A 14,405-nucleotide genomic window follows, 5' to 3' on the forward strand; every position below is an offset into this window, starting at 1 on the left:
GGTATTTGTTAAGCTCTTACTATGTGCCAGGGACTGTACTAAGTGCAGGGGTAGATACAAGCAAAATGGGTTGGAGATGGTCCCTGTCTCACGTGGGGCTCACAGTCTTAATCCCCATTTTACCTATGAGGTTACTGAGGCACAGAGAAGTGATGGAGCTGGTATTAGAACGCAGGCCCTTCTGACTCCCAGATCCATGCTCTATCCACTCATTCATTCAATCGTACTTATTGAGCGCTTACTGTGTGCAGAGCACTGTATTAAGCACTTGGAAAGTACATTTCGGCAACAGATATCCATTAGACCACACCGCTTCCCCACAAACTGAAACATTCCCTTTCCCCTGCCCCCAGGCCAAAGATCTCAGACCCCAAACCCCAGAGGGATTTCCCCTGGAAAATCCCCAGCCAGGGCCCTGCTGAGACAAGACAAACCATCTTCTCCCTCTTTCCCTCCTTCTCCACATTGGTCTGGTCAGCGGTCGGACTCCCTCAGCGTGAATGGAACTGGGAGCCATGAGAGATGGGACGAGCAGGTCGGAAAACTTCCACTTGTCCGCCCTCACCCGTCCCACCTGCTTAGTGGCTAGATCCCAGGCCTGGGAGTCAGAAGGAGCTGGGTTCTAATCCCAGCTCTGGCACATGACCCTGAACAAGTCACTTCACTGAGTCTCAATTCCCACATCTGTAAAATGGGGATTAAGAGTATGAGTCCCATGTGGGACAGGAACTGTGTCCCACCTGATTAATTTGTATCTATCCCAGTGCTTAGTACAGTGATTGGCACACAGTAAGCGCTTAATAAGTGCCATTATTATTATTATTACTATTATCCGCTCTCCCCTTCGCCCCATCTAGCCACCCAAACCACAGTCCTTCCTCTCTTCAAATTCCTCCCCAAATCCTACCCCTTCCAAGTCTGTGAGCCCTTTATGCGACAGGGATTGGGTCCAAACTAATTAACTTGTATCTACCCAGCATTTAAGACAGTATTTGGCATATGGTAAGCCCTTAGCAAATTCTGTTAAAAAAAAAATGAAGCCTTCCCTGACTGTTTCAGTTTGGGCCATCTCTGATACTTATTATTCTTATTCTTATTATCATTATGTACCAAGCACTGTACCTAACATTGGGGTAGATACAAGGATAATCAGATCGAACAGAGTCCCTGTCCCACACAGGGCTCACAGTCTAAGTAGAAGGAATCATTCATTCAATCGTATTTATTGAGCACTTACTGTGTGCAGAGCACTGTACTAAGTGCTTGGGAAGTAATTATTAGTATTATTATTATATGAGAGGGAGGGGACTCTCCACACTGGTTTCGAGTAGTCAGAGCGCAATAATCCCTCCCCCTTTGTCCAACCCCCCCCCCCACCACTTCCCTCAGAAGCCCCAACAAAGAGATCCATTGGCGAGATATTTTTCCTTTATTTTCCCCATCGCCCTCCCGGTCCACCCCAAGCAACTTCGTCGGAACTCGCCACCCCCGGTTCCTGGCGTGGAATTTCGGCCGTCCCCGATCCTTGAGACCCCAGATGACCGCCGATAATTCACACTCGGGCTTCCAGGGTGGACAGAAGCAGGTCGTTGACATCCGTCTGCTCTACCTTGATCCAGCCATCCTGTTTCATGTGGTACACTGCAGAGAGAAGCGCCGAATGTAAGCTCGTTGAGGTCAGGGGATGGGTAAAACTACCTACTCCGTTATGCTCTTCTCTCTCCTGCACTTAATTCAGTGCTCTGCACACAGTAAGCGCTCGGAACGTACCATTAATTGATTAATTCCTCCAGACTGTAAGCTCGTTGGAGGCAGGGCATATGTCTACCAACTGTTGTATTGTACTCTCCCAAGCGCTCAGTCAAGTGCTCTGCACACAGTAAGCGCTCAGTAGATATCATTGATTAACTAATTCCTCTAGACTGTAAACTCACTGTGGGCCTCTCTCAATGCTTAATGCAGTGCTCTGCACACAGTAAGGGCTCAATAAATGCCATTAACTGATTGACCAATTCCTCTAGACTGTAAACTCACTGTAGGCAGGGCATATAATAATAATAATAATAATGATGGTATTTATTAAATGCTTACTATGTGCCAAGCACTGTTCTAAGCACTGGGGTAGATATAAGGTCATCAGGTTGTCCCACGTGGGGCTCACAGTCTTAATCCCCATTTTACAGATGAGGGAACTGAGACCCAGAGAAGTAAAATGACTGGCCCAAGGTCACACAGCAGACAAGTGGCAGAGCTGGAATCAGAACTCACATCCTCTGACTCCCAAGCCCATGTTCCTTCTACTAAGCCACGCTGCTTCTCACCAACTCTGTTGTATTGGACTCTCCCAAGCACTTAGTACGCCCCTGGTCTCCGCCTCACTGACCACCCCCCATCCTCCGGCCCCTTCTTGGGGGTGTCCGCGTAGCCCTTACTGTTGACCATGCCGCCCGAGTAGCCATCGCGGTGGGTAGCGTGGACGATGGCACGGCGACCCAGGTCGTAGGCCTCCTCGGGACTGAGGTCGTATCGGTAGCCGCTGTCCATCACCCCGTACGCGTAGTTCCTTCCGCTGCCCGTGGAAAACATCAATCCCGAGAGCCTCACCCCATCTTCATCCACGTAATACAGACCGGGACCCTGCGAGGAAGGGTGCGGGGAGGGAAAGTTGGGAGGGTTGGGGGGGGGGGTGGACCTGACCCGTGAGGGTCCTAATGCAATCCACCCCTCTGATCTCTTTCTACAGAGCGTGGTGGTGATGATGGTATTTGTTAAGCGCTTACTCTGTGCCAAGCATTGTTCTAAGCGTTGGGGTAGATACAAGGTCATCAGGTTGTCCCCCCTGGGGCTCACAGACTTAAACCCCATTTTACAGATGAGGGAACTGAGGCACAGAGAAGCTAAGTGACTTGCCCAAAGTCACACAGCTAAGTGGCGGAGCCGGAATTAGAACCCACGTTCTCTGACTTTCAAGCCCGTGCACTTTCCACTAAGCCAGGCTGCTTGCCGGTGGGATGGGAGGGGCCCGGTTGGAAAGGAGAAAAGGATGGGTGTTCTCGGTGGGGGTAGGATGGAGGAAAGCGCAGAGCACACTGTATGCTACCAGGCCATTTTGGCAAGGGGTAAGGAGAGAGACAAAGAACGTAGGCGAGGGCAGAGACGCAGCGAGGACTTGGAATCAGAAGGACCTGGGTTCTAATGTCTGCTCCACTACTTGTCTGCTGTGTGACCTTGGGCAAATCACTTCACTTCTCCGTGCTTCAGTTCCCTCATCTGTAAAATGGGGATTAAGACTGTGAACCCCATCTGAGACAGGGACTCGGTCCAACCCAATTAGCGTGTTATCTACCCCACTGCTCAGAACAGTGCTTGAGACGTAGTATAAGCGCTTAACGAATACCATAATAATAATAATAATGATAGGGTGGGGAGGGGTGCAGAGTCTGGGGGAGACAAAGCAGGGAGGGTGCACGAAGACGGGTTCGGGTGAGTACAGAGGGGAAGACTCACCTTTTTGTCCCAGCCACAGATCATGCTACCCATCGACAGACCCATGCCACGGTATTGACACATCATGTTAGAAAGCAGCTTCGAGGCAGCCGACACTGAGATCCGCTCCCCATTACGTAGGTGGTACAACCTGGGGGACAAGACAGTGACTCTCTCTGCCCCGCTGCAGAGCCTTATCGAAGGCCCACCTCCTCCAAGAGACCTTCCCTGACTAAGCCCTCCTTTTCTCTTCTCCCACTCCCTTCTGCATTGCCCTGACTTACCCCCTTTCTTCAGCCCCCCTCCCAGCCCCACAGCGCTTATGTCCACATCTGCCATTTATTTATGTCTATTAATGTCTATCTCCCCCTGTAGACTGTAAGCTCGTTGCGGACAGGGAATGTGCCTGTTTATTGTTCTATTGGATTCTCCCGAGCGCTTAGCACAGTGCTCTGCACATGGTGAGCGCTCCGTAAATACTGAACGAATGACTAACGGGACACCACAGGACCTCAGACTACTGTGAAGGACAGGGGCAGGCTGGTGGTCAGTTTGAGCCACCGGAGGCCCGAGAGGTAGGGCTTGCGAGATGGGCCAATCAAGGGCACAGGGCTACCCCAGTCCTGGATCCTGGCACTAGTGGCAAGACTCATGCCCAAACACCATGGCCTAGTGGCTAGAGCGCGGGCCTGGGAGTCAGAAGGACCTGGGTTATAATCCCAGCTCTACCTGTTGTGTGACCTTGAGCAAATCTCTTCACTTCTCTGTGCCTCAGTGACCTCATCTGTAAAATGAGGATGAAGTCTGTGAGCCCTCATGTGGGACCAGGACTGTGTCCAACCTGATTAACTTGTATCCACCCCAGAACTTAGGACAGTGTTTGACACATAATAAGCGCTTAACAGATATTATTATTATGATCTCTCGAGGCACCCCTGGTGAACCACAGCTGGATCAGGTCTCTGCCTTGAAAGTTCCATCATAACATGGTGGGGGAGATGGGGGTGGAGAAGGGGTGGTAATAGTGCAGGAGGTGGTGGTGATGATGAAGGAGGTGGATCAAGCGCTTAGTACAGTGCTCTGCACACAGTAAGCACTCAAGAAATATGATTGAATAAATGAATGGAGGAGGGGATGTGAGAGAAGGTGATAATGATGGAGAAGGTGGAGGTGATGAGGATGAAACAAATACTTGAGTATGGACAGGGTGGGTATTATTTATGGTATTGGTTATTTGTTGTTGTTTGTGGGACCCAGTCCCTGTCCCACATGGAGCTCTCATTCTAAGTAGGAGGAAGAAGAGGGGGGAAGGGAGGGTCTAATCCCCATTTTACAGAGGAAATAACCAAGGCACAGAGAAGTTAGGTGACTCGATCGGGGTCACACCGCAAGTAAACTGACAAAGCCCAGATCCTCTGGCTCCCAAGCCCGTGCTCTTTCTACTAGGCCACGCCGCTTTCATTCATTCAATCATATTTATTGAGCACTTACTGTGTGCAGAGCACTGTACTAAGTGATTGCAAAGTACATTCAGGCTGCTTCTCACCTGCACCTCCTTGGACCTGGGAAACGAGGGGTCGGCGGCTCGGGTCCACCTCTTACCTGCATTCTTTGGCCAGCAGACGCTCCCAGTACTGACAGTCAGCAGCAGAGCCCGACATGGTACCCAATAATTGGGGGTTGATTTCAATGACCTTGTTTACCATTTGACTGCCTGGGGTGAAAGGGAGGAGCTGATCAGTGGAAAATAATAATAATAACAACGTTGACATTTGTTAAGCACTTACTATGTGCCAGGCACTGTTCTAAGCACGGGAGTAGATACAAGATAATCACGTTGGACAGAGTCCCTGCCCCACATAGGGCTCACAGTCTTAATCCCCATTCTGCAGATGAGGGAACCAAGGCACAGGAAAGGGAAATGACTTGCCCAGGGTCTACCAGCAGACAGGTGGTAGTGCTGGGTTTAGAACCCAGGTCCTGCTAATTCCCAGGCTCAGGCTCTATCCACTAGGCCATGCTGCTTCTCTAGCCCCTAAACCCCATAGAATTTCTCTCTTCTCTCCCTGGCATAATCAAACTGGGCCCTAACCATCCCTAGCCTCCCTCTAGAGGCAAAATAATAATAATAATAATAATAATAACAACAGTAAGTTATTGTACAATGTTACAGTGTAATATTGTGATATTGATATTGTGGTAGTTGTTAATAGTAATAATTATGGTATTTGTTAAGCTCTTACTACATGCCAAGCACTGTTCTATTATCTGCCAAGCACCAGACTAAGATAATCAGGTCCCACATGGGGCTCACAGTCTAAGTAATCGATCAATTGCATCAAATTTATTGAGCGTTTACTCTGTGCAGAGCACTGGACTAAGCGCTTGGGAAAGTCCAACACAACAGAATTGGTAGACACGTTCTCCGCCCATCACGAGCTTACAGGCTAGAGGAGAACAAAATATGAATCCCCATTTTGCAGTTGAGGAAACTGAGGCACAGAAAAGCGAAAAGACTTGCCCAAGGTCACAGGGCTGACAAGTGGCAGAACTGGGATTAGAAACCAGGTCCTCCGACTCCCAGGCCCATTCTCTATCCACTAGGCCAAATAATGATAATCATGAGGGCAGGGAATGAGTCTGTTTATTGTCATATTGGACTCTCCCAAGTGCTTAGTACAGTACCCTGCATACAGTAAGTGCTCAATAAATACAATTGAATGAATGAATAACAATACTATAATAATAGTGCAATGACAATAAAACTATTTGTTTTGAGTTTACTACATGCCAAGTATTGTGGTAGCTACAGGATTGGATTAGGACCCTGTCCTAATAGGCGTAATGGGGAGAGGGCAGCATGGCTTAGTGGAAAGAGCATGGACTTGGGAGTCAGATGTTGTGGGTTCTAATGCTACCTCTGTCACTGATCAGCTCTGTGACTCTGGGCAAGTCACTCCTCTGTGCCTCAATTACTTCATCTGTAAAATGGGGATTTGGACTGTGAGCCCTATTTGGGACAATCTGATTACTTGTATCTACCCCAGCGCTAGTAACAGTGGTTGGAACATAGTAAGTGCTTAACAAATACCATTATTATTATTATTATTATTAGAGGGAACGGTGATTCTGTCCACATTTTACATCTGAGGAAAACGAGACACAGAGGAAAGAACCCAGGCCTGACAGTCAGGGGACCTGGATTCTTATTCCTGCTCTCCTACTTGTCTGCCATGTGACCTTGGACAAGTCACTTCACTTCTCCGTGCCTCACTTTCCTCCGCCGTAAAATGGGGATTAAGACCATGAGCCCCTTGTGGGTTAGGAACCGGGTCCCACGTAATTAGCCTGTATCTACCCCAGCGCTTAGCACAGTTCCGGGCAGAGAGTAAGCACTTAATGAGTACCATTTTTTTTTTATTAGGGAGGTGAGAAAACAAAAGTTGGAGAGTAGACACAAGATGGACCCCAAATTCTTGATTCCGAGTTCTGTGCCCTTTCCACTAGGCCTGACTGATGCTCTACTGCCTGGCCGTCCCCCTGAGCCCCAACTTCCACTCCCCCCCAAACCCAAGCTCCTCTCCCTCGTCACCCCAGGACATCCTCTTCCCCCCACCCCGACACCCCGCATTCTGGGCTCCTCTCCCTCCCTGTCCCCCCCCCAAGGGTCTCTTCCTCCCCGCCCCCAGGCTGGAGGCAGAGGGTCCCGAGAACTGGCCACACTCACAAATATAGTTGCCGGCTGTCGCTCTTGAATCCACGGCTACCACCACACCGTGTTGGAAATTGAAGGCGAGGGTAGTGGTGCCTTTGAACAACTTGATCTGGACGCGGTCATCCCTGTTGCCCACCAGGGATTTCAGGAACGCGGAAGGCTGCATGGAATCAGTCAGTTAATCAAACGCATTTATTGAGTAGCTATTAATAATAATAATAATCATAATAATAATGTTGGTATTTATTAAGCGCTTACTATGTGCCGAGCACTGTTCTAAGCGCTGGGGTAGACACAGGGGAATCAGGTTGTCCCACGTGGGGCTCACAGTCTTCATCCCCATTTTACAGATGAGGTAACTGAGGCACAGAGAAGTTAAGTGACTTGCCCACAGTCACACAGCCGACAAGTGGCAGAGCTGGGATTCGAACTCATGAGCCCTGACTCCAAAGCCCGTGCTCTTTTCCACTGAGCCACGCTGCTTCTCCTCATGGTATTTATTAAATGCTTACTATGTGCCAAGCACTGTTCTAAGCACTGGGGGAGATACAAAGTCGTCAGGTTGTCCCATGTGGGGCTCACAGTCTTCATCCCCGTTTTACAGATGAGGGAATTGAGTGCCGAGAAGTGAGATGACTTCCCCAAGGCCACACAGCAGACAAGTGGCAGAGTCCACATTAGAACCCACGACCTTTGACTTCCAAGCCAGGGCTCGTGCCACTTAGCCACGCTGCTTCTCAGCAGAGCACTGTACTGAGCGCCTGGGAGAGTACAATATGACCGAGGTGATAGTCAGGTACCCTGCCCACAAAGAGTTTACAGTCTAAAGGGGGAGATAAGATATTATTATCAATAAGTAAATGACAGATATGGACATAATAATAATGTTGGTATTTATTAAGCACTTACTAGGTGCCGAGCACTGTTCTAAGCGCTGGGGGAGATACAGGGGCATCAAGTTGTCCCACGTGAGGCTCACAGTCTTCATCCCCATTTTACAGAGGAGGGAACTGAGGCCCAGAGAAGTCAAGTGACTTGCCCACAGTCACACAGCTGACAAGTAGTAGAGCAGGGATTCGAACCATGACCTATGACTCCAAAGCCCGTGCTCTTTCCACTGAGCCGTGCTGCTTCTCCTAATAACTGTGGTATTTGTTAAGCTCTTACTGATATGGACATCAACATAATAATTGTGGTATTTGTTAAGTGCCAAGCGCTGTAATTAGCGTTGGGGTGGATACAAGCAAACTGGATTGGACACAGTCCCTGTCCCACGTGGAGCTCACAGTCTTAATCCCCATTTTACAGATGAGGTAACTGAGGTCCAGAGAAGTAAAGTGACTTGCCCAAAATCACACAGCAGGCATTTGGCAGGGTTGGACTGAGTCCAATCTGATCAACTTGTATCTACCCCAGCCCTTAGAACAGCGCTTGGCCCGTGATAAGCACTGCTCAGTGGAAAGAGCCTGGGCTTTGGAGTCAGAGGTCATGGGTTCGAATCCCCGCTCGGCCACTTGTCAGCTGTGTGACTGTGGGCAAGTCACTTAACTTCTCTGTGCCTCAGTTACCTCATCTGTAAAATGGGGAATAAGACTGTGAGCCTCACATGGGACAACCTGATTACCCTGTATCTATCCCAGCGCTTAGAACAGTGCTCTGCACATAGTAAGCGCTTAACAAATACCAACATTAAGTACTATAATTACGATTATTATTATTTGGAGGAAAGGGAGGGCAGAAGCAACGTGGCTTAGTGGAGACAGCCCGGGCTGGGGAGTTCGAGATCATGGGTTCTAATCCCTGCCCCGCCACTGGTCAGTTTATGTGACTTTGGGCAAGTCACTTCACTTCTCTGTACCACAGTGACCTCATCTGGAAAACGGGGATGAAGACCGTGAGCCCCAAGCGGGCCCATCCGATAACCTTGTATCTATCCCAGCGCTTAGAACAGTGCTCGGCACCTAGTAAGCGCTTTACAAATGCCATCATCCTCAACATTATTATTATTATTATGGGTTCTAATCCCGGCTCCGCCACTGGTCAGCTTGTGTGACTTGGGGCCGGTCACTTCGCCTCTCCGTGCCTCAGTGGCCTCATCTGGAAAACGGGGATTTAGACCCTGAGCCCCAAGTGGGACCACCCGATGACCCCGCATCTATCCCGGCGCTTAGAACAGTGGTCGGCACCCACCGGATAGTATTAGCATTACTGTAAACGGGCTAATTGTTATTTGGAAGAAAGGGAGGGAGGGTGAAGAGGCCAGGCTGACCTGCAGGCCCGGGGGCACCTCGAAGTCCAGGGTCCCCGAGGAGAAGGGGGAGCGTCCGGACAGCGATGGAGGTGATGACAGGCAGTCCTTCCAGCCCGGAGAGGGTCCGCACACTTGCTGCAGCGCCATGATCTCCAATCCGGCTGGGGCCCTCCCCCACCCCTCTTTTCGAAAGTGAAAGGCCCGGCCCGAGGAGCGGAAATCCCACTGCACCATCAGGCTTACCCTTACTTACTTACTTATTATTACTTACTACAATTCGGACATATTCACTGAGCGTTTAGCGTGGGCAGAGCGCTCCACTAAGCGCTCGGAAGGTACAAGTGGGCGACAGAGAGAGACCATCCCTGCCCGGCTTCGGGCTCGCAGTCGAAAGGGGGGGAGACAGCAGAACAGAACAAGCAGTCAGGGGTCGATACCATCAAAATAAATAAATAGAATCATAGATCTAGACGCATCGTGAATAAAATAGAGTAATCGGTAATATATACGAACAGACACAAGCGCTGTGGGGAGGGGAAGGGAGTAGAGCAGAGGGAGGGAGTAGGGGCGATGGGGTGTTGGGCGCCAGGCACTGGACTAAGCGCTGGGATGGATCCACTCCACAATAATTGTGGTGTTCGTTAAGTGCTTATTGGGTGCTAGGCACTGTCCTAAGCTCCATGCAATAATTATAATAATTGGTCTCTTTGTTGAGCGCTTACCGGCTGCCAGGCACCGGACTAAGCGCTGGGACGGATCCACACAGTAATAGCCGCGGTATTTGTTAAGCGCTTACTAGGGGCCGGGCACTGTTCTAAGCGCTGGGATGGATGCTCACAATAATAATAATGATAATTAGGCTATTTGTTAAGCACTTACTGGGTGCCAGGCACGGTGCTTAAACGCTGGGATGGATACACACAATAATAATAATTGGGCTATTTGTTAAGCGCTTACTAGGGGACAGGCACTGTACTAAGCGCTGGGATGGATCCACATAATACATACACCCCTTTTCCTCAGCTCCCCCCTCCTACCCATCGCCCTGACTCTCTCCCTTTGCTCTACCCTGCCTCCCCACCTTACAGCACTTGTGTAAATATGTACATATCTATAATTCTATTTATTCATATTAATGCCTGTTTACTTGTTTCGATGTGTATACGTATCTATAATTCTATTTATTTATATTGATACCACTGATGCCTTTTTACTTGTTTTGATGTCTGTCTCCCCCCCTTCTAGACTGTAAGCCCTTTGTGGGCAGGGATTGTCTCTCTCTATTGTGGAATGGTACTTTCCAAGCGCTTAGTACAGTGCTCTGCACACAATAAACACTCAGTAAATACGATTGAATGGAATAATAATCACCGTGGTATTTATTAAGCGCTTACTATGTGCCAGACACTCTACTGAGGGCTGGAGCGGAGCCAAGGCATTCAGGTTGGACCCAGTCCCTGTCCCATGTGGGGCTCCCAATCTCCATCTCCATTTTCCAGATGAGGCAACTGAGGCTCAGAGAAGTTAAGTGACTTGCCCAAGATCACACAGCCAAGTGACGGAGTCGGAATTAGAACCCGTGACCTCCTGACTCCGAGGCCTAGGCTCTATCCACTGAGCCATGCTGTCTGCCGCGTGACCCTGTGAAAGTTGCTTCTCTTCTCTCTGCCTCGATTGCTTCATCTGGAAATTGGAATTTGAGAATGTGAGCCCCATTGGGACAGGGACTGTGCCCAACTCAATTTGCTTGTATCCATCCCAGGACCTAGTACAGTGCCTAGCACATAGTAAGCGCTTAACAAATACCATTATAATAATGTTGGTATTTGTTAAGCGCTTACTATGTGCAGAGCACTGTTCTAAGCGCTGGGGGAGATACAGGTTAATCGGGTTGTCCCGCATGAGGCTCACAGTTAATCCCCATTTTACAGATGAGGTAACTGAGGCACAGAGAAATGAAGTGACTTGCCCACAGTCACACAGCTGACAGTTATTATTTATTACTGGGGGACGGAGAGCAGGGGGACAAGACCCAGGGTGTATGGAGGGAATGTGTTTGTTGTTGCAAGGTACTCTCCCAGTCTTCAGTACAGTGCTCTGCATACAGTAAGCGCTCAATGAATACAATTGACTGACCGATCGGGGGGTCTGGTAGCGGTGGAAGGCAGGGAACATTTTCCGGAATGTGTCTGGTTATTGTTGTATGTACTCCCCCAATCGCTTAGTACAGTGCTTTGCACACAGTAAGCGTGAAATAAATATGATTGAATGAATGAATGGGTTGCACATATGTGGAAGAGGGGAGCATGAGAGTAGAGAGAAAATGGGACTCAGAGCGTCTGTGAAGTTAATAATAATAGTAAGCGCTTAACAAATTCCACAGTTACTATGGGGCTGCTGAGCTCATTGTGGGCAGGGAATGTGTCTGCTTGTTGTTACAGAATAACTATTATTTTTATTATCAAGCGCCGTCGAGTTGTTTCCGATTTATAGAGACTCCATGGATAGTCTTTCTCCAGAACGTCCCGTCCTCTACCATAATCTGCAACCTTTCTAACAGTTCTTCCATTCTTGTCGTTCTGGTCTCTGTCCATCTCGCTGCCGGGCTGCCTCTTTCACGTTTTCCCTGGACTTTTCCTACCATCAGTGTCTTATCCAGAGAATCACTCCTCCTGATATGTGTCCAAAATATGCTCATCGAAGTCGAATCATTTGGCCTTCCAAAGACCACCCTGGCCTAATTTGCTCCAAAATCCATTTGTTTCTTTATATTGTAATAATAATAACAATAATGGTATTTATTAAGTACTTATTATTATGCGCTGGGCACTGCACTACGCTCTGGGGTGGGTACAAGACAATCAAATTGGACACAATCCCTGTCCCATATAGGGCTCACAGTCTTAATCCTCATATTCCAGATGAGGTAATTGAGACCCAGACAAGTGGAGTGACTTGGCCAAGGTAATAATAACAATAATAATAATAATAATAGTATTTGTAAAGCGCTTACTATGTGCCAGGCACTGTACTAAGCGCCGGGGTGGAGACAAGCAAATTGGGTTGGACACAGTCCCTGTCCCACGTGGGGCTCCCAAGTCTCTATCACCATTTTCCAGATGAGGTAACTGAGACCCAGAGAAGTGAAGCGAGCTCTAGCCACTACGCTACGCTGCTTCTCCCAAGCTGGGCTCTCCCCAGCGTTTAGTAGAGTGCTCTGCATACGGTAAGCACTCAATAAATACGATTGAGTGAATGAAGGGATACACCGTTGCCTCTTCAGGCAGAAACGATTGAGGGCCGATGCGGTTCCTTCTCTTAACCTGGGTGAGGCTGATCTACTTAGCAACCGGTGACACTTCCTCTGGGATATGTCCGCAACTTCCCCTTGACTCTGTCTGCGACTTCCCCTTTCATCGCCTCATCTGTGTTGCGGGTCGGCAACTTTGCCCTTTCTACCAGGACACCTCCTCTCCAGCCCCCCGAGCTGTACGCACCGGTACGGAACAACCATACCACCCACTTGTGGTGTTTGTTAAGCGCTTACTCTGTGCCAGGCCCCGGACGAAGCGCTGGGGGTGGATACCAGCAAACCGGGTTGGACGCAGTCCCCGTCCCACGTGGGGCCCACAGCCTCAATCCCCATTTTACAGATGAGGGAACTGAGGCAGAGAAGTAAACCCTTGTGGGCAGAGATCGTCTCTATTGCTGTATTGTACTTTCTAAGCGCTTAATGCAGTGCTCTGCACACATTAAACGCTCAATAAATACGATTGAATGAATCAAAGTGACCTGCCCAAGGTCACCCAGCAGACACGTGGCAGAGCCGGGATTAGAACTCAAGTCCTTCTGACTCCCAGGCCCCTGCTCTATCCGCTACGCCATGCTGCTTCTCTGGGTCCACTCCAGCACTGATGGTCCACCGCAGCGCTTAGTACAGTGCTTGGCACATAATAAGCGCTTAAAACTATTATTACTAGTTTCTCTTCCCTGCTCCCCCCACCCTACAGATCTCTCCTCTCTCCCCCAGGACCAGGTAATCCCAACTCAACCACAGCCCCCCTCCTCTCCCTGCTTTTTTCCCCCGCACTGGATTTCCCCTACTTGTGGAGGCTGCAGCAGGCCCGGTCTGACTCACATCCGGGAGGGGAACTGTGGACGAGGGGCAGGGGGACCCTGGTGAAGTTCTGTTCTGAACAATGTGCGGGCAGGGATTCAGAACGGGGGGAGAGGCATTTAAGGAAGAAACACACCGGAAACCGCAGTTAAAATCAGAAAGTTTATCTCACACTCAGAAAGCTCCGAGAACCTGCGCCAGGAGCAGAGGCGGGGGACACCGTTCAGTGTTGATCTCTAGAGGGGAGGAGGGTTTGAGAGGGTCCAGTGTTGATCATCGTGGGGGGGGGGGGGGGGGGGCGAGAGTCAGCCTGAGGGATCTCGTCTCGGTTTCCCCTTTCTGCAGGCGGCGATACTTAGCGATGAACAATCTGGGATTTTTAGCACATCACCCTCCGTGGTGTCTTCTTAATAATAATAATGATATTAGCAAAAATAATAATAGTCATTGCGGTATTTGTTAAGCGCTTACCACGCGCCAGGCACTGTACTAAGTGCTGGGGTGGATACAAGCAAATCGGGTTGAACCCAGCTCCTGTCCCACATGGGGCTCACAGTCTTAATCCCCATTTTACAGATGAGGTAACTGAGGAACATTGAAGTGACTTGTCCAAGGTCACATAGCCGACAAGTGGCAGAGCAGGATTAGAACCCAGGTCCTTCTGACTCTCAGGCCCGTGCTCTAGCCACTAGACCACACTGCTTCTTGGCTATGTCTACATATCCCCTAACCTCGACCAGGGGACTGTGCGAGGCAGAGTTCAGGAGTGTCAAGGAAGGATAGAGCATCACGACAGGCTAGAGCCAGGACCGTGGATCAGCAAATCAATCAATCAG

General features: G+C 49.5%; 1 protein-coding gene across 1 annotated transcript; it reads right to left on the bottom strand.

Annotated features, from left to right (window-relative positions):
- Positions 1-1,552: 1,552 nt before the first annotated feature.
- PSMB8 (proteasome 20S subunit beta 8) lies at positions 1,553-9,599 on the bottom strand. The gene is made up of 6 exons (NM_001242744.1): positions 9,471-9,599; positions 7,214-7,361; positions 5,089-5,200; positions 3,508-3,637; positions 2,433-2,637; positions 1,553-1,641 (listed from the first exon to the last, which is right to left on the bottom strand). Exons 1-6 carry the CDS (start codon positions 9,597-9,599, stop codon positions 1,553-1,555), a joined length of 813 nt encoding a protein of 270 aa, NP_001229673.1.
- Between the last annotated feature and the right edge of the window lie 4,806 nt (positions 9,600-14,405).

The sequence above is a fragment of the Ornithorhynchus anatinus genome, chromosome X3, assembly GCF_004115215.2.
Source record: "Ornithorhynchus anatinus isolate Pmale09 chromosome X3, mOrnAna1.pri.v4, whole genome shotgun sequence".
NCBI classification, from domain to species: Eukaryota; Metazoa; Chordata; class Mammalia; order Monotremata; family Ornithorhynchidae; genus Ornithorhynchus; species Ornithorhynchus anatinus.